The sequence below is a fragment of the Mercenaria mercenaria genome, chromosome 7, assembly GCF_021730395.1.
Source record: "Mercenaria mercenaria strain notata chromosome 7, MADL_Memer_1, whole genome shotgun sequence".
In the NCBI taxonomy this organism is placed as follows: domain Eukaryota; kingdom Metazoa; phylum Mollusca; class Bivalvia; order Venerida; family Veneridae; genus Mercenaria; species Mercenaria mercenaria.
The window spans coordinates 45327869-45350289 of record NC_069367.1 but is presented as its reverse complement, the minus strand read 5'-3'; the positions used below and the strand labels follow the sequence as shown (position 1 = coordinate 45350289).

General features: G+C 32.6%; 1 protein-coding gene across 1 annotated transcript in view; it reads left to right on the top strand.

Annotated features, from left to right (window-relative positions):
- LOC123555855 (ficolin-2-like) overlaps positions 1-16168 on the top strand; it is a 31776-nt gene extending 15608 nt beyond the window's left edge. The window contains exons 9-12 of the mRNA XM_053547158.1: positions 14034-14170; positions 14837-14933; positions 15289-15438; positions 15948-16168. Coding sequence (XP_053403133.1) covers positions 14034-14170; positions 14837-14933; positions 15289-15438; positions 15948-16168 — 605 coding nt within the window. The remainder of the gene's footprint in view (positions 1-14033; positions 14171-14836; positions 14934-15288; positions 15439-15947) is intronic.
- Positions 16169-22421: the final 6253 nt, after the last annotated feature.

The following is a 22421-nucleotide window of genomic DNA, read 5'->3' as shown; positions in this document are numbered from 1 at the left end:
AAGACCTGTTATTTTAATTTACTATATGCAAAGGTACTTTATTTTTATCTAATCGTTAAAAAGAGATATAGCTGAGAAATAAACTTAAAAATAACAGATAATCTAAGGGACGCAACTAAGTAATTATAGCACTGATACGATCATACATACACCAAAGGATAGTATTTTAAAATTTCGAAGAAAGTTTAAACATTAATCTTTAAACGATCTTTTGGAAAACGGGATGTATCTTGGGAACACTTTTGTCGGAGCATATCTTTTTCATTCTAGAAGGGATTTTGATATAACGTATTACAAATGTTCATCATCATGGTACGGGGTGTCATGTGCAAATACTAGTACCCTAGTATAGAATTACTTCATTCCGTTATTACTAATAATAGCTAATATTGTGATTTTTTATTGCTGGCTTTATGGAAAAAGTCGGGACAACTTTTCTTTAGTCCAACATTCATTTTACATCCAATTGTCAGGTATATTTTTACCTATCGCTACCTGGTAAAAAAATTTGTGTGGTCTTAGATTCGTTTTTAAAGATTTACTTCATTTTGTGTTTACTATAAATAACGTGTATTGTATCATTTTTATAACTGACCGTAGGGAAACTCTATACCATTTTCCTGTGGTATATCGTAGATGTTACTAAATTTTAGGTGTATTTAAATTATCAGTTTTTTTCTGGACTCAAAACAAAATATAGATTTCTTGCGAACGTAGTTCCCTTTCTTTCTACTATAAATAGTTTAAAAATTGGATAGAATTGTTGCGCTGATATAATTTAAGTAGAACAAACTACTGTTTTTAAATCTTAGATAATCTAAGCGTCTTAATGAAATACAATACTGTCTTTTGTTAAGCTTTCCTGATACTGGGAAGTGCCAAGTGGGAAACAATAAACATAAAAGTATTGCTGAACATCTGTTATCAAGATTTATTATATTATATTGCACAACAAATTTTTTACACAATAGCTTATTTCCGATCTTTGTGATTAGTTTCTCCCTGTATAAAACTGGCAGCCATTTTAGAAGTCAAAATTAAAGAAATGTTATAAAGAAAGTTATAAACAATAAGCAAATATTTTAAAGAAAACTTGAGAATTGACTGTTTTCGTTTTATTTCAGTTAGATGCTAACTGTTATAATTAGAATATGTTTTCTTGATCGTTAGTTCTGTAATTATTTGAAGAAAGACCTGCTGTACCACTTTCATATTATTGGACATGAATTTTACATGTTTTTTTATAATGAACAAATAACCTTGCACGCTTTTAGGAATATCAAATTAATTATATTAGATAGCAGTTAATCCAGCCGGCTAATCCCTCCCGTAAAAAACACATCACATACGGTAAGATCATTTGTATCATACACGAGGCTATTTAAAACACTACACATGTCACCTCTAAATTTTTAAACGCCTCAAATTAAACATAAGTCAACGTGGAAAATAGTCATCAACCTCACACTACTGACCTACAAGAGTTGTCAGGGGAAAGCAACGTTTGGATTTTAAACAGCCTTGTCAAAACGAAAACTTTACAAAAAATGCAAAGTCATATTAATAGTAATAATTTTGTGGCAATAATAACTTGAACCAATGCAATGTTCATCGAACTATCACAGTGAACACGGTTCTATTCTTACTAACAACTGGTTATTGAAATACCAGCCTACAAGCAACAATTGTACCAAACATGATGAAAGGGTCGTTACTTTGTTAAAAAGCAAAGTAGAGTTACATAATCTGTGCAGTGTATTATTACAGTGAATAAATAATTGAAGTTACAGTCCATTCTCAGTAGTGGTTATGAGATAAATGCTAAAACCTAACCAAACAGGAAGCAAACACTGACTGGCTAAAAAAGCAATTGTGTGCATTGCCATCTTAAATCAATATATTATATTAATTGAATAATAATGCAAAGCAACTTGCCATCGCTCAAGAATATATGACAGTGCGTAAAATTAACGTTAATCGTACCTAAATGCAAATAACGCTTACATTCTTAACACTGTTTACGAATATATAGACGAATATAGACATTTATTGAAAACGTAAATCGACTGAAGTACCTTTTAGAAATTTTCTTTGATACAAATGTTCAAGGTATTGATTTAGAGGCAGTTTCTGTTTACAAAATAACATTTTGAATAACTGATTATTTGGTATTGATTCTCTGAAATTGTTTCAGTTTAGGTGAAAAGATCAGTATTAAGTGTGTACAGTAATTCTTTATATATAACGTTCTGCGCGAGACTAAATTTTGAAAATATTGCTATGAGAAAAAGAAACCTCTTGGTACCCTAGAATTGGAAATATGTGCGTTTCCGTATGTCGTCGTTATTCTATAATCAAGGAGCCCTCAGTGGCCGATTGATAAATGTTGTTACCTTTAAGTTTCTTACTCTTTACCGCAGCAGGTTCAAATCCTCATTTCGGTTTAATAATGAAAGGGAGCAATCCAGTGGCTTAGGGAATGCCGTTGGTTTTATCCCGGATACCTGCCCATGCCTGAAGAAGTTGAATGTGGTTGCGGGGTATTTCCTCACTACAAAATGTAGCACTAACATGTCTGGAAAGCTGCGATATTGCTTCATGTGTGTCGATGTGACATCAACACCAACAATTTTACAGACAATGTTCTGAAATCTACCGATAAACATTCACAAAATTATTAAAGAAATATTCTACTCAAAGACTTTAAGGTAGCATATATACTCATATTTGATTAAATAATGGGTCCCTATGTAAATTTTATACAAGATTTGGACCCACTAACCAGTTTTTACCAAACATTTATAGAAACGTTTAAACATATACATCCAAATATGTTTTTTCCAAAGTTCTTGTTCGTCATTCAAATAAACGTAAACAAATTGATGTGACAAGGAGAATGATCAAAGAATCTTTTGTCGTTGCCCGTCACGACTTCTAAATAATTCTTTAAGATCTTGAATTTTTAAGAATTTTGTAAAATCACTAAATGGAATGTCTGAATATTTGAGATAGAGGAGGAGAAAATTTAGTCAGTCAATATTAGTTTGGATTTCCTTTGATTTTGATTTATTTTACTTCTTTGTTTTTGAAAAGAAAACCTGTAAATCATACAAAACATGTCTTTAGACGTGACGTTAATACACAGAAATTGACACCAAGTAAAAAAGAAAACTTGACAACACGTTTGTCTTTGATACTTTATCGCATTGATGATTGTAAAACGTTCCTGACAGAGATCATTTAAAGATATTTTATGAAAACATAATTTTCTTTAAACCACTTAACGTCATTGAAAAATCAATATTATGTTTTTATTCACCCGTGATCTAGAAGTATGCCATTTAAAAGATCGCCGGCCTTTTTTCTTGTTGAACATATTGATTTTTCCCATTTAAATGTTTTGTAAAATTATATCTCATTGACAAGCTACGCCTTGTTTCTCGTTTTAAACACTTGTAATATTCATTAGCTTTAAGTTTTTATGAAATTGAAGAAAATATTTCCCGCAACAAAATATTTAAGATTTAAACGATGTTGCTTAGATGATAAAGCAAAGATTATTTTATTAAAATATGGCAAACATTTGAAATAGAGATCATTTAAAATTACAACACTGTACATGAATATCGGCCATGTGAATGTGTCCGTCAATCAGTGATACATGTACATTCACCAGAACAAGATATTAAACTTGACGGTAACAACGACAACATTAACAGAATGAAACCATAAAATATTGACATTAGTATAATAATAAGGAATTAAACATTCTCTCTCGAATCGTTTAATTTTTATTCTATGAAAAATCTAGTACCATCAAGCTAAGTAAACAAATGTTTCTGTGTAATTATTCGCCCTCAACATTTCATTTCCTTATTCGCGGTTACTTGCGGAGAACAGAACAACCCTGGTTTAGAATCTAACGCGACGTAACGAAATGTTATAAGTTCTGTGCGCCAACTCAACGAGATGAAACTAACAATGCGCCATAACGAAACATTGAACCTACAGAACGAAACACTGAACCGACAGAACGAAACATTGAACCGACAGAACAAAACACAGGGTTAGCTTTCTTTTGTAAAAGCTAGTCAGCGGCCCGTTTGTTATGATCAACATACATTTAGTATAACCCAGTTATAACTCGTTTTGGCGCATTAGTGCATGCGCCAGGACGACACAATGAAATATGCCACATAAACCGCGCGCACACCAAAGCGACATAAAGAAATATCATTAATCAGCCATTATAAAACCATGACGGTGGGATGTTTCTATACTTTACAGTTTATCGAGATCAAAGAAATGTTAGATTTTGACACTGCCACTTAATCACAGAATAGACAATGCAGTGTGTAAATAACACGTGCAAGGGCCGACCTTTTAATTTCGCTGGTGATTCGGTATATACGTCATGATAGAGACCTGGCATCTTTATATAAGTTATATTTTCCAAATCACTGAAAAAACAATGTTTTTGACTACATAAAATCCGTAGGCCGGTACGAAAGATCCTAATGACATCAATGAGTCATTACTTCTCATGTTGCGGATACGTAACAGACGGATAAATCATTTTTGCACAACATTTAAGATTAGTGCAAATATGAGCTATAGCCGTTGGTGTGTACATAAACATGACGTACACATCAATTTGTATTCACAAAATTGGGCTTCTAGTATGTTTAAAGTTCGGTTTTTACTAGGTCTTTTTAGAGCTTACGAAAATGTCATGTTTGTGTCTCTTACACTTTGCACTTTATGCGTAAGTATGGATTGATAACATGCTAAACTCGGGATGGACCAAGCGCTTTACCTTCATTTGGATAAAATTTCATGCATATAAAAAAGCTACCGGAATGTTCCTAATATATTTACTCAAATTAGTATTTGAAATGGGATCTGGAATAGCTATTTGCTATAATAGCTATGTTAGTTCAATAAACGTCACTCATATTTGGCAATATATTTTATCATATTATGCAACCCATATTCAATAAAATCTATCTGGCAGTATTTCAATTACACCTACTTAGCAGAACTTTGACAGTAAATAAAATCTGTAAAAAAATCTTTTGGAAGCATGAACCGCAATCAAGCAGTATAATAACAGACTTGGTTCGACTGAGCCTGTTCATGAGAGGTAATGAAATGTGCAACACCCTAACGCCCCCACCCACTCTAGCACCGGCTTAAGCGTAATACTATTGTATTAAAATGAATGCACTCTTGATTCATAAGGACAGAAAATATTACAACACTGATTCCAAGCACGTGGAATTCATTTTAGCCGCAATACGACACTTAAAGACTGTTGTGATGGCAGGTGATAAAAACTGTGAAAGATCCTGTAAAATCACAGATCGTAGTTAAAGCAAAATTATAGCAAACTCGGTTTGATTGAGCTGTTTTTTTCATGAGAGGTAATGAACCTTGCAGCACCACTCATACACCTTAACACCGGATTGAACGAAATTCTGTTACAATAAAAATGAATGTACTCCATTTAACCCATTTTCAAAAACATTGGACAGTCTTCATGGTCTTTGATATCAATACATATATCCGTGTTAAATAACATTTGAGTCGCGATATGTGTTGCTTCTTAACCAGTGCTCAAGAATATCAGTTGGATAAGATGTTTTTCCGTATTCCATGTTCAATAACACTTTTTGGACAGAATGTTTGTTAAAAACGATTTACAGCTATCATAAGGTAAATTAATGTTGTTTTGTTAATGTTCATTTTTTCTAGCATTAAAGTGATTAAATTTTGAACACACTCACACATATTTGTATAACAAAATTCATTTTGTCAAATTTTGAACACACACGCACGTACGCACGCACGTTAGCGTGTTGATTAAAAAAAGAGTGCTACTATTTTTACACTTTTATGTCTTGGATTCAGTGTCTTTATATTTTCTGTTCCTTTTGAATATTAGGGTCAATTCAATACATATGTAACAGAGTTCTGCCTAAGCCAGTGCTAGTTGGTGTAAGGAGTGTTGAATTTTCCGTTACCTTTCATGAACAGACTATGCTTTCATATGATTTACTTTCAGATTTTATAGCATGTAATGTACAACAAACTATATGTAAACCTTTTTCTTTACATTTCCCAATGAAATAAAAATATGCTTTTCTTTTCCAATTTTTATTGTCGAGTGCACTTGTGGAAGCGAAGACATAATTGTCCAAATGGCAGTTCGTTGTATGTGCGTGCATACCATAACTTTGACATGCATGTATAAATCTTGTTTATATTTCGCAGGACTGTTAACCTCAATGAGACGGAGTGTCATGCACGAATCTCAGGTTCCTATCTCGAAGGCCAAGGTCACAGTTGGTGGTCAAAGTTCATGTCAAATCTTGTCCGACCTATAACTTTGACCTGCATTGAGGAAGGTTTACATTTGGCATAATTGTTTAACCCAATAAGACGGAGTGTCAGGTACAAACCTCAGGTTCCTATCTTTAAGGTCAAGTCACAGTGGGTGGTCAAAGGACACATTTTAGCTTGTACAGGCCATAACTTTGATAAGTATGGAGGAATCTTTTTTACCGTTGACGTAAATATTCACCTCTATGAGACGGAGTATTGTGCTCAAAGCTCGGGTCCGTATTTCAAAGGTCAAGGTCACACTTTGGGGTCAAAGGTCATTTTAGAGCTCGTCAGGGCTGTAACTTTACCATTGCATAAAGCAATCTTTTTTATGTGGCATAAATATTGCCTGAATGAAATAGAGTGTTGCATGCAACTCCTAGATCTTACCTTAAAGATTAAGGTCAAATGTTAAAACGTAGAGTTGTTATTCCTTTTGACAACTGGCGGGTTCATCATGTTGTGCTTGGTCAGCTAATGTTTATACAACTGTTCTTCCTTGACTATTTCAAATGCTTATTGATTTAGATACTTACCTATCAGCAACAGGGGTTGAAAAAATATGTGCAGATTGCGAGAATTTTTAATACTTCGTATTTTATATTTTCTGTATCACTTTACAGTAAAATCATTTTTTTTTTGCAATTTCACAAACGTCATTGTTTTCCAAAACGTCCTCGTTTTAGCAAAATTCTGTATATCTTTTATATCATTAGCATGATAAATGAATATAAAACAAGAAAAAATCCTAAGGGCATATCCATGTCCCTAACGCAGCTTCCAAATAAAAAAATCTTTACAACAAAACATGTATTAATGTATACACGATGAACACATAGACAAAATATAAGCACAGAACAAAACAGAAAAATTGTGTCTGAAATCATTAGTCCTCCACCTCTGATTCATGTGGGGAAGTTGGCAGTTACTTGCGGAGAACAGGTTTGTACTGGTACAGAATCCAGGAACACTGGTTAGGTTAACTGCCCGCCGTTACATAACTGAAATACTGTTGAAAAACGGCGTTAAACCCAAAACAAACAAACAAACAAAACAGAAAACGATCAGAAACACAGCAGGACACCATTATGGAAGGCAGCCCAATTTCTAGAGCTTGACAACACCATTTAAGCAACGCCCAGGCGTTTTCTTTCTTTGACACTGAAATGAAAATTGTTTATTCATAAAAATGCAATACTGTTTTGTTTTTATTTATTTAGTATTTAAAATATCATTGTTGTCAATGAAACCAGGTCTACTATTATTTTCTTTGTTGCATTGTATGCTTCCAATGGATCTTTCCATTGCAGTACATTCTGAAATTTTACATTCACATGTATTTTACAGCAAAGTTTTCTTTTGAAATAGAGATTTCAATTTATAGATCTACCTTTTGAAATAAACAAATATTCAGCAATTTTTTATCTGTAAAGAATGAACAGTGTTTGCCAAATGAGAGATAAGTACATTGTAACTTGAGCTATGCTTAGAAATATATCAAAACTTCTAAACGTGCAAGAACTGACGTAAAGGTAACAAAAAATCTATTTGTTGTTGTCAACTCTTTTAATAGAGTTCAGTAGAACATTACCAACAATCTTTCTTCCAGGCTTTCCTCGGAAATAATTTCATAAAGTAATTACAACTGTGGCTCTGAATACAAGCCTGATATTTGGAAGGCAAGTTTTCCAGAAAATGAACCTATAACATGAAGGGCACATGATTTATTCTGCAATTGTTTTATTATTATCCTCATGGCTTATATCCTGCAGACACAAATAAACAAGTTAAACTCTCTAAAAGTGATGCGTTTCCTGCTGACTTTTGTACTGTGTTTCGTATGAAATATATACTTTATTTTATTCGAGGTGTGTTCGGAAAATACATTAAAAAAATAATTACACAAATTATTTTAATATACATAGCTCCATATACTTTGCTTTTACTTATTCTCAGAACAGAAGAAAATTTACAAAATAAAAAATAACACGCTAATTATTTTTTACCATAGCATAGTTAGGTAAACGTGAGCGGGTCACCTAAATGTATAAATAACTGCAGAAAGTCTATGTCGTAATGTTGGATGGTGGGGAAGGCAAAAAGGCATATGGTGCTAAAACTTGAAAGTACGGGGAATGTGGTAAAGTTTTAATATCTAGTCTAGCTAGAGTTATCTTGGTAACAACAGACGTACGAGGTGTTGCGTTGTCATGCTGAAGATGAAATTTGTCGTCAAGCTCCACAATAAAGAAAGAATTGAGAAGCTCAAGTTTCGACAACGTCGAAGGCCTGCCAGTAGTTGTTTGGGAGTGATCAGGAGAATACCACCTAAAATCTTCAATAGCTGCGTTAAATCTTGGATTCACAGACACGAGAAGTGTGCGTAGGCTTACTCTGGGGAATGCTTTCAGAAAATTTGACATGTATGTTGTGTGCGACATAGACTGAGAGCGTGCGAAAGGTATATGGAGTTATGTATGTTTAAAAACAATGTATAAAAATATTAAAAAAGTAAGAATGTTACATCACTTGTTCCGAAACTTTCCGTACACCCCTCCTACATTTGCTCATTCGATGTGCAAGTCTATACGTTTACATGCTTACATGAAGTGCTTTATGGGGTTATGCCATATTTGTATGTTGCAATTCTGCCCGTGTACTTTATAAATTGCAAAGGGACATAAATCAACAACTAGTTAAAACTCCCTCAAAAACTAAAAAACTAAAACAGTAAAATGAAATGACAGATCTAGTAATAATAATAATAATAATAATAATAATAAAAAACATGACAAAAATTGAGCCAAACATGCATGAAACAACTCATTCATACTGAACATCAAATTCATGTATTACAACATATGGCTTGATTATACAGCAGATGACAATACACGTTTTACTTGTCATCGGCAAAGGCAATATTTTATATTTAAAATCGGCAATTTAGGTACTACACCTGATTTACCATTTAAGAAAGGCGGGAAAGTGGCATGGCAAGTTTGGTTGCCCTTGCCATGTTGAACAGTCTCTTTCAGCGGTCTGTAATGAAACCAAACAAATAAATATGTTTGCTTTAGAGTTTATAACACAATATGTATTAAAACATTTAAAAAGCACATTTGCACGATAATTTCTATGTGACCAAATTTTAAACACCCATAAATGTATTTTGAGACATTACAGTATGCTTTGCATTACAGCAAATAAACTTGATACATTCTCGTTAAAATGTTTCTGGTCGACGTTTGCGCATGCACATAATATTGTTCAGTTATAAGAATATATTTCGTCCAGATTTTAATGTTAATCAAACATGTTTCATTTGTAGAATTCGAAAAGGTAGAAAGGTATCAAGACAAGTTTGATTGCGTATGAATGTTAAAAGTATCTTTCAGTAGTCTATGATAAAAACAAAAACAAGAAATATGTTAATATCTTTATAATTATGTATAAACAATAATTCACAACAACTGTCAGTAAATTCGTGAAAATCATTAATATTCGTGGGTAACATTTTCGTGGATTTAGTGTTTGCGTAAACCCGTAAATTTAATCCAAACGAACACACCAATGTGTGAATTACTGTGTCTCGACAAAATTTATATCACAATTAAACAACATTGTTTACCCAAAACACGAAATTTAATGATTTCACAGTAGATCACCAAAGCGAAAAGATCAAGTGTGTATTATTGTACATTGACTAAAGATGAATTTAACTAAACTTGATTCAAATGTTAACTTCATGTTTATTTCTTGTATTAACCAAACGAATATTAACATAAAAGATATGTATATAATCATACCGATACAATTTATGTCACTTGGCGACTTTCCTATCTTTTGATTGCGGTAAAAGACACGAAATGCCCCGTCTGGCTTGGTTTCGAACATCTTGATAGTATCAATTAAAAAAAACAAAAAAACAACAATTACCTGAACAATCTGAAATGTCCATTTACAAGTTAAACGACAGAAAAAAAAAGAAGAAAATATAGCTTTTGGATAGCGTCGCTACATTTAAATACATTTAAATACGTAATTAAGTTTACGTTTTCCATGTATATGTAAAGGACGCTTCTTCTGAATCAAATAACAAATCAAATGTTACATAAAAGGGACAAATCATATACTTTTCTCAAAGTGGCAGCAGACAGACCGTAATTTCATAATTCTTTTTCTAATCACGTATAATGATATTTGGGCACAGAGACTTATTTTTAGATTTTGTTTTAACTTTGGAACTAATTTTCGCACTTGAACTGACAATTTCGCTAAATCTAATGTCGATTAAATCCTGTATTTGTATGATTAAGACATGAAATCACGAAGGATTTGTTAAATTCGTGGCATTTAAGATAAAGTAGTGCTTATTTTACCTTTGTGCATCAAAACACTTGCGGAACTTTCGTAAAGCACTCGTAAAATGCGAAAACTGGCACATGGTGTGACATTTCCGGCCGTAAAACGAGCATACGGTGGCCTCAGACAAACGCGAATTTCTCGAGAAATAAATGCAAAAATTGAATAAAATATCTCCTCTTATAGCTTATAAATCAGTAATTCGGTCAAAAATGTGCTTCTATGGTGAATAACTAGATCCTAACTTTTCCATTTTCCGCGCATTAGCGCATAAACCGTTGGGCCAAATGGGCATTATTTCACCGGTGAAATGCATTTTACAAAAAATAAGACACTTTTCATGCTTATATTCGAAAGAAGGGTGTTTATTCTGCGGACAGCTTTCTGAAATGCGTCAATATGAGTGTACCTAACTCAGCTGACTTGCATGTCACTGCATACTACTCAACACCCCTTTTCCTTTTCGTTTTCTTGAAGTAAATATATGGATATCTTGTGGAAAAATAGGTGTAGGACGGAGTGAAAATCTAGAACCTGTATCATATTTAAGAACATTTATCAATTTGTTATGAAATATATTCATAGTTTCCTTCAGATCTTGGTTCTAATATTTTTGTATCAATTTCAAATTGGCCATGCACTTACCCTGGATATAACATAAAACTAGCATGATGACATAACCTTATGATTGCAGAAAATAATAGAGAATATATTGAGATAAATATGTATTCAAATAAAAAAATCTGTGCATTGAAAATTTATAGGTGGGATCCTTAAAGCAGCTAAAGGTCTACATTGCTAATTTCCCTGTCGTATTAGTATCAAATGATTTGGTATGTTATTAACACTTAAGTTTTGAGGAAACAGAAATCAAACAATACAAAATCATAGAAAGACAGTGTTGTTTCATGTGAAAATTGAACAGAATGTAAAACATGTATATTACTTAACGGGACAGTACCATAGAACATGTAATGGTTGAGCAAAATATTGGTAAATATGTTGTTCGTTTATCAATTTTTTCTGTGTTTTAACGAAATACTCGTAAAACTTAAATCAAAATTTTACCATTAAAAAATTAGCATGGTTACAGGATGTATGACTTCTACACATTTAAAAGCTTTGAATGTTCCATAGAATTAAAGGGCGTAAAAAGACATTATTTATTCAAGAGCTTAATGTCACGTGACAAAATAACATTAAGTCTCATATTAATACTTTAGCTTGAGGCTGAACGAATTAGACATGAAATTTAGAAATTGGAAATAATTATAATTTCAATTCATATCGTTAATTTTTTGATGGAATGAATAAGTATGCAGAGCACTAACTTGTTTGTGTGTTTGTTGACTTTCGTTGCAGTCTGGAACTTCATTACCTCTGTTGCTATAAAATTTACGAAATATGAGTTTGATTCCGAGTTAGCGGGATACAGGTGCATAGCAAAAGAAACCACCTTTGAAGTTGAAAACATATCTAATTCTTACGAATGCAGCAAGCTATGTCACTTAAATAAAATGTGTATCAGCTTTTCCTACCAAACGGATACATACAAGTGCATCGGATGTCGTGTAAATCTTTGGATCAGGCCCGGCAGTTACGAGACATATCCTGGTACCCTTTATTTCCGAACTAAGACATGTATGTATAATTTTTAAGATATTTTACATCTAACTTTCACATTTGAAAATAAAGGATGAATTGAAGCCTACATTATTTATGTGAACAGAAAAATACATGTGTGCGTGTATAAACAGAACTGCGTATTTCGTTTAAAGTACTAAACACTTACAAACGTAATAGCAAACACAGTATGCAAATGAAATAAAACTTTGAAAACTAGAAGGTTTTAAATAAGTAGTTATTACTAGGTATAATTTTACTAAATTTCATGCTGCTCTTCTCATATTTTTAATTCATTTTGTCAAGTTAAGTACATTTGAGGATTTGTTAGAATTGTCTTATATTAACGGTATAGTATAATTAAGGCCCTCCTTATATTTAAATGTATTCACAACTTAATCTATAAACTTATATAGTGAATTTCTTTCCGTTATAGTTTTGAAAACATAGATAAATAACCATTTTACACTGTTAAAAAGTTTTATTAACTACCAATACAGCAATCTAAAGTGGTGCCGTGTGGCGGCTGTAAAAAGTCTCCTCATACTTGGATTCAATGTTGTTATATTTTCTGGTCCTTTGAGATCATGGAATCCATTCAATATGTATGTAATAGAGTTCCGCTTAAGCCGGTGCTTGGGGTGTGAGAGGTGCTTCACATTTCATTATCTCTCATGAAAAGACTCAATCAAACCGAGTCTGCTATTATTCTTGGTTGCATTCTTTGCTTTCAAAGGATCAATTTACAGGCCTTATGAATACTCCAAGTACAATGCATACGGTTACATTTATTAAAAGTTTTTAGACATTCAAACTTTGTCCTGGCCTTACATGTGCCCCTTTCAATTTGCAGCGAGATACTTGTATTTCTCTTTTTTATGCAAATACCGTGGACATAAAAAAAGTTATTTTGTGGCGCGTCTTTATATCATATTATAAAGATAAGATACTTTTGTGAAAGATGAGCGTAGTTCCTCTTTAATGTTACCAGTAAATATAATACTCAATGCAATAAATTGATATGAAAAAGAAATCGCGAATTCGTATATGTCACGGAAGTAAGTTAAGAAAATCTCGAGCGCTCAAGATACAACTAAGAGCCATTCTACTAATAACTTCTTTTGAAAATGCTTGTTCATTTTTTTAAAAATATTTACGAACAATAGTTGGTCTTGTTTGTTGTTTATGGTATGTTGATATGGTTACCATGACTATAGCTATTTTTCTCAATACTTTGTATTGACTGTCAGAACAATGTACCACATCTAATTGTTCATGTAGTATCTTATGTGAATGTTAGCAGTGTTTGATTTGTATAATGACTTTGCCGCTGGTGGCCGTTGTTTGCTTCGGTATGTGTATAATTAATAACTACATGAAATTCGAGAGATCTATTTAGAATTGTCACACCACGTTTGTTGCTTAGAAATCATTATCTCGAATGCTCGACTTATTATCTAGGGTGCACGACATACCATGTCTAGCGTTCGATATAATTTTATCTGAAAACTGAGTGTGCGTCCTAAACAAACCACAGTAATGCAATGTTCTACAAATTCTCCAAAGTACAATCATTTCGTAATATTTAATAACGTGTTTTTAGAAAACCCCTTTGATACATTATTAGTTTTCTTAGAGTGACACCAGGAATCATATTTTTACAGTTTCAGAATCCAGCTGCAAAGAAATCTCAGAGAATAATTCCTCTTCAAGAAGTGGTCTGTATGAGATAAAGTTATTGAAGTCAAAGAAGGCACAAACAGTCTACTGTGACATGGACACAGACGGCGGTGGTTGGACGGTAAGTTGTTTAAGGTTAAAAAAAGAGAATCAAGTACATTATGTAAAAGGTAAAGTTAGCGTAGTCAAAGACGATACAGACAATCTACTGTGGCATGGACACATACGGTGGAGGCAGGACGGTAAATTTATTTATAATTTTACACAAGGAGAATCAATTACATTAACAATAAATCAGTTTTGCAATTTATAAATAGTTGCGTTACGTTATATTATACATAATTATTGTTCTAAAAATTCAATTCGTTCTTGAACCAATTATGCCAAGTAATTAAAGAAGACCTTTGTTAACACACATTTTCATGTAGTCGTATGACATATAATATATTCAGTTCATTTATTCCCAATAAAAACCCATATGTTTGGTGACTATTGCCTTCGTAAAACTGTATGACAAGATAAGTATTCATTTTCATTCTATTCTAATAAATAGGCTTTTACAAATTCAACATTAATAATTCTGTATTTTGTAAGATTTTGTTGTAATCTTTGTTTTAAATTTAGAACCTTAAATTAAGATCTTTAGATACTTTTTCAAGTGTATGTTAGTTTACGTTAGAAATGTTCAATTACATATTAATGCAAAATGTGTAATTTCTTTATAATAATTTCATTTAATGTTTTATATGATTCTAAGATAAAAGTAATTAAGTTTATTTATTGGCAGGTGTTTCAGAACAGATTTGACTTTTCAGTAGACTTTAATCGCAATTTCTCGGAATATGAAAACGGCTTTGGTGACTTAAACGGTGAATTTTGGTTAGGTATGTTGCATTAATTACCTTATTATCACCAGTTATCAGGATATTGTTTTATTTAATGTATAAACAATATGATTGTATGCCTTTGTCTCTGAAATGTTTAGTAAGTATTCCTTTGTGGTTTAAAAAGCACTTCTTTTTATTGAATGATTAAAGAAAAAAATAAATGCATCGAATAAAACGATATCTAACACTTGTTAGATATTCTGATTCATTGTCTTCTACACAATTTTAATTTCATAGAACGATTTTTAGGGAAATCTGGAGGTCAATGCCTTATATGTATCATAAAAATAGCATGCAAATATATTTAAACACTTTGCTCATTTTTTTACGAAAACAAATTTTCAATGACCAGGTCTCAAGATTGTACAGGAAATGACATATCAAGGTACAACTGAGTTCAGGCTGGATGTCACCACGGTTGACGACGACACTTTGACCGAAACCTACCAGAACTTTTATCTAGACAAAGGCCCAGAATATACCCTTCACATTGGTACACCAGGTAATAATGTTATTTTTTGTTACTTCGATTATTTTCACGGGAGACAAAACTTAATCTTTGTGAATGCATATGATATAATAAGCATTCTCAAAATAATTTCTTTTTATATAAAGTATCAGCAGACAATCCGTGTTGAGTTTTACCACAATATTTGGGATCAGTAGACTTATCAATGCACTATAATTAGTTAGCTTGATAGAGTAATTTTTTATATAATGACGTCACGAATGCCATCAGATTGATGAACATATTGTACAGTCAATTGAGAAAATTACATACTTTGTATTATTTATCACATGATAATACTCATACTGATATAAGTATTTGTAAAACATATACTAAAACGCCAAATTATCTTCCATTTCTTTTAATGTCTTCTTTTCAATACAATTTTATCCATACTAGTACATGTAGTTGATTCGTAATAGTTCGTAGCATAAATTGAACAATGTAATATAAAGATAGTGTTCATCGTTCTTACTTGTTCTTTATTTCTGTTGCAAATGTAGGTTCAGCACGAACTAAGCTTGTGTATAACAATGGTCAGCATTTTACAACTTATGACTTTGACCAAGATAGTAACTCTAGGGCTAACTGTGCATCCCGTGACCATGGTGCTTGGTGGCACAATGTATGTACCAGACTTACTCTAAATGGGTATAGGATGAGTTACGGCGGAACTATAAGTGAATGGCTTCAGCTTAAAACAACTAAAATGATGTTTCGATGATGACGTAGCAACCAGTGCATTAGCAAAATTTTTTTTAGAAGGGAGTTTTTATTTCAACCACTTGAAGCGATTTTAACACATGTATAGATATCTATGAACTATTCATGACTTCACTGAAGAAAAACAAGTTTTAGTATGATTTAGTTCAGAGGATGTATTTTTATTTATTTGTCAATGTTTTTTTGTCTTGTTTTCTCCTAACAAACCACCAGCTCTTACACTAGAGTACAAACCCTACCCTTACATACAAATGTTTTAATACATTTTACACCTGTTATGTTACAGTTGCACAACATTGAATATTGCTTAAATAAGACCACTATTAAGACATGTTCAGACATGAGCGGTAAATTACTTTTGTATGTATATTTTAACTATATTAAAGGGCATCGGACAGATATAATATGAATTTGGCCGAGAAGTTACCAACAAAAAAATTGATCGGTAATTCTGTATTTTTTCATAAGATACATGTGTATGCCCATTAAAATAAGGTTATAACTTTCTGCAAAATACACGATACTTTATGATATTATTTCCTTGTTTGTTTCATGGAGTAGTAAGATATTTTGTCAATGTAACTATTATAATTATTGAAAGCAGATTTTTTTTTTATAAATTGACATTCGCTTGGCAAAAACTAGTACTTTTGAACAAACGTACTGTGTGCATTTTTCCTAATATACGATTGTGAGAGGTTTGGGGAAGTTGGTGATAGTGCATTTGTCTAAAGCATTTGTCTAAAAGTAAAAAAAAAAGGGTAAAATTGGATGGGATAAGCTGTATGACATATTTGAACTTTTCTCTTAATTGTTGTGTAAAATTTCTTTGTTTTATGAAGTTCATACGAGGGGGAGGGTAAATCACTTGGTTTTTTTTGAGTATTTTGAGACAGGCTACCGAGAATATACAACATTTTTGGTTTAATGTGAAGTCATCGAAAAAATCTCATTCAAGTCTGAAATGACTTGATTAGGGCTTTATAAACAGCAGTACACATGTTGTATCACATTTACAGAGTTTTTTAAATCTAAGTGTTAAGAAAATACTAAAATTAATTAATCTTTATTTTCAGACTTTTTTTATTAATGAGCACGATGCAGACGAACGCTTGACCCGTTTTTAATATTCAGACAAAATAATCACTGATCTTCTAATCATATATAATTATAACCAGTGTAAAATGTTTTTCACTTGTTCTTCCGGTTTGCTTTAGTAAAGATAATACCTATTATATGTATTTCTGATGACTGTGAGTGACTTCTAAAAGTAGGCGGATTTCATACTATACTGTCAGAAGTCCTTAAGACTGCACTTGCTCCTTCATGCACTTTGTGTTTATACAACAATCAACATCTAGGCAGGAATCATAGACTTGATCACGTGATCACATTGTGTTTATTTTCATGTGTAACAGAAATAATAATGGTATGGACTTCGTTCAATAACTACAAAATAAGAGACGGAATTAGAGTCTTTACTTTGTAATTAAATATATCTTTTGTGCAAAATCATTACAAAGCTGCTTTCAAAGTTTTTTCATTATTAATGTTTATATAATATAACGTACTCATAGATGGTTGAAATGTTGTGCAAAGTTAACAAAAAACATGTATTAAAATTCTTCTGTTTTCATCGAAATGAATATGAAAAAAGCACAAGTATTGCAAATGGGTCTACATTTTGGGGCATATTTTCTTGCGCACACACGTTTCATTAATTCATGTCATTTTTTAAAACATGTTTTGTAATTGTAATTGTATACACATATAACACAAAGAATCGCTTTAAAAGAAAATTTCTTTCAAGATCACTCCTTTCTTTCATGAATAAATTATGCAGATAATTTGAAAACATTGTTAGCTTGAGAGAACCACTGACGATCGTTAAAACCATGTTTGCTATTATTAAAAAGCTGTTTAAAAGGTCTGTATCTGGATAACATTTTTTAGAAAATATGTACATGTAAACCAATACATGTTTCTCCTTAATGTATATGACTGGTAAATGGTACAGGTCATTAAAGGTATTTAAATGTATATAAACAAATATATTTTAAAAAAGTGAGAACTATTTCGTTTGTGATATACTTTTACGCCATTTGAGTTTAGACTGTTTAATAAGCAAATACAGACATTCCTCAATTCCTGGAGACTGTTCAATACTCCTGTCATTCTATAATATGACCAAAATCATTAATATTGCTTCCAGTCAGAGAAAACCCTCAAATCATTAATTGCGTAGAATAATTGAAAACTCTTGAAAAGATATTAGGTAAGGGTATATTTCTCGGAAGCACAGAACATCAAAAAACACAAGCATTGTAAGTGTTTGACTTTACATTAAAATCGCTTAATGCACAATGTAATTTGAAGTATACAGGGAATGCAGTGAACTTTCAGAAAGTACATTATCTGCCTAATCATACGAGGGGCGTTCAATATGTAATGTTACTCCGTATGTAGTTCCGTAACCGCTTGTTAGTATGTAAAAGTTGGGTTTCTTTAAGATGATTGCATAAATATGATTAACCTATAAACGATATAATTTAAAATTAATCACGCTAGAAACAGATTGATTTACGTCGCAACAGGTGACACTCGCAGCTAGGAAAAATACAGGAAAATAGCATTATACAGGTGGCACAGTAGTAAAAATGCTGTATGTTCTGTATAAAAAAACAACAACAATCTTTGAGACTTTTTACACATAGCCAGTCGAATTTTTAACAATAATTACAAACCATATGTTCATAAATGACATACTAAGCATAAAAAACATCAAAGAAAGTTGGGGTCATGAATATAAGAGAAGTTTAGACACAATTTAATACTTTTTTCAGGAAATAACTTGTTTTTTTTTCACCTTTATTATGATGGCTGATATGACATATAGCATTTAATGATTTTTAAGATTCATTTTTAATGTTACCTACTTGACTATATTGTACATTATCAAGTGGAAAACGGCAAAATGGCACCTCTTGTGGTATGTATTAAATGTTAGGCTTCACGTTATGCCATCAGTGATGATTAAAAAAATCTTTTGATAAAACTCTTCAAAGAAAACATAAATGTTTGTTGTTGAATATTGCATATTATGTTTGATTCTACTTTACAATAAACTATGATGTTCTCTAGGTCACGTTTGTATTGTTGAAATCCTTGATACGGTATTATGATTCTAGGAATGAAAAACTGGTATACAGAAAATAATACTATCACTATCATCTAGAAAAATACTGACATCGGTTAAGCATAGTGCTTACACGATTTTATTTTTTACTTTTGGTCATGCTTTGGACGTGTGAGTAAATAGTGAAAATTGCAGACTCAGTTAGATTGAGTCTGTCCACGAGCAGTAATGGAAAATGCAACACTGCCCACACCCCATAGCACCGGCTTGCGCAGTATTCAGTCCTCAAATCTAAATGAGCTGAAATCAATAGTCATGTTGTGTTGACTATCATTTTACTGTTTGATGAATATCAGCTAAAGAAATATATGCGTTAGCTATGTTACTTTACGTCGGCCATGCGATGGAAATGTGCGTTTTCTTTTAATATAGTCGTTCATCATTTTGTTGACTGTCTTATTTCTTTGTTTCGGGATTAATCAGCTACATAATTGGTAACAGCACCAATTAATGATTTTATATATATACAGTCAAACTTGTGCTAGCGACCACCCTAGAATAGCGACCACCTGTCGACAACGAGCGGTCTCTGGTCCCCCAATAGAAAAATGCTCATAAAATGGCCGTGAATAGCGACCATCTGGCGACCTCGACCAGCGACCGACCTAATTCATTCCCAAGGGTCATATTTGCCCCCCAATAACGACTAAGCTGGACCGTTCCGGCATGAAAATATTTGAGATCCGCTGAATTTTCACGACTTTCGCATTATAGCAAACATGATAATTACTGCTTGATTGAATATTTGCAAGTTTGCACCGGCCGAATTAATATATAGAGCATAAAGAAAGCAAGAAGCTGTAAAATACTTTTTATCAGCATGATAATGGCTAACTGAAAAGTGACCCTTACCCTCGAATAAAGACCACCTGTGAACAAAGACCACTTTTGCTTGTTCCGAATAGTGGTCTTAGTTCACAGGTTTGAAGCCCTATATATATATATATATTTAAAGACAGCGAGTTTGTCTTTTCATTTGTTAAGAATTTCGTGAGAGCACAGACCATTTTGTTTAAAAATATGAATCTAAGTTTATCAAATACAGTAATTTCCAAGAATGAACAAAGATATCCGTGCTTTATGATTGCAATGTTAAATTAATAAGTTATTTGATCGTGCATATTTCATGGAATATCACAAATGAACAAGACAGGACTCGGAGTATATATTACTATTAAATAGAAAGTCACAAAATCGCAATATAACTTTTTTTAATAAGAGGCCCCTTAGTGGTAGCCCCGTCTATTTTGAAGTTCACAGTTCATAAATAAACAATGGCACAGACGCAGTAATTAAATAATGCAGCAAAGGTAAATATTAATTGTGTTTTTATTCTATGTATGCACATACATAAATACAAACAAATATAAACACACCCATACCACATACATCTCTCTATTAATATTGATCTAACCCTAATGAGAATATATTTAATAAGTTATTGCTAAAACATTTAGTAAAGTACATACAAGGTGGCATGAATCCATTTTGGTAAATTCAAATTGCTGTAAATGTCAAACTGACGAAACATCACCAATTTATTACATAATATGGCACTCTTTTTTTATTACTATTAAAGTAATCTTAGAATCAAATCTTAAAATGGATTTATAGCCTTGTTTGACGAAAAAGCGAGAAAATAGATTACAAAGAAGGAAACGTAAATAATGCTTTATAAGGGAGACAATTCTTGAGACAGTGTTAGTACTTTTTGCAAGGGAGGCAAATCTTATAACTTGTCTGCAATCACTTGAAGAAAACAGCGCTTTATAAGGGAGACAATTCTAGAGACCTTGTTAATACTTTTTACAAGGGAAGCAAAGCTTATGACTTGTCCACAATAATAACTACCGCCCAAAATAATACACTGAGCTGGGCCATGAGAAAACCAACATAGTGGCTTTGCGACCAGCATGGATCCAGACCAGCCTGCGCATCCACGCAGTCTGGTCAGGATCCATGCTGTACGCTAACAGTTTCTCTAATTCCAATAGGCTTTGAAAGCGAACAGCATGGATCCTGACCAGACTGCGCGGATGCGCAGGCTGGTCTGGATCCATGCTGGTCGCAAAGTCACTATGTTGGTTTTCCCATGGCACGGCTCAACTATGTTTGGAAACAAAAAGAGTTAAATAAAAGAATACAAGATCAGTACAGAGCTTTCTACATTATGAAAACGGCAGTGCAGTGCTGGGGTGGGGTTGGGTGTGGGTGTTCGGGTTGACCTAAAATCAACACAAAATCTTCGTGGTCAAGCAACATGGTATAATTACCCTATATTTCATTGAATTTAATCAGTCTGTTTTTGGCATTATACATTTCTGTCTTAAGTAAAAGTTTGTCTTGGTGTTTAAACATCTAAATGTTTGCGACTACATTTTTCGTTTTGCATTTATAAATGGTTAATTTTGCAACCAATGTAGTAGTATAGGGGCCACTTTGCTTGTAAACAAACGGGCGCCATCTTGGATGACCTAGTTACTATAATTAGTAACTCATTTGCATATAAGAATTCATAATAAGTGCGCGTGTGCGGCGGCCATTTTGAATTCTAATGACGTATTTATGAAAATGCTTAGGAATGTCTTGTATACTTATCTAGGGCGTGTTCGCGCACATCGAGGGTCAGCCCTACAGGTCACAATAGCCTAAATAGTTTTCCCTATATATTCTATATAAAACTGACTTTTTTTTCAAAGAGCTACCAAACATAGCTAGACCCATTTCAGAGAACAAATCCTTACCTCATTTTAAAGAGTTATGATAAAACTGATATAAAATGCAGAGAAAAGTAGGGGTCATGTATCTTCTAAGAGAGAGATTTCTCTGGTCACATTGCTGTAAACTGACATCAAAATCACACTTCTGTGACCCGGAAGTACTACTCAAACTAAAATTGAGCTTGACTTCACCGAATACAACCTGCTCTCCCACGTTTCCTACCAAAATGTCAACAATACATCCACAGTGAAATTTAAACAAAAACTAGCCTCAATTTAGACCTCTGTTAAGCGAAAAATTAGTATTCAAATACTTGACAGCCATTACGCGACTAGAC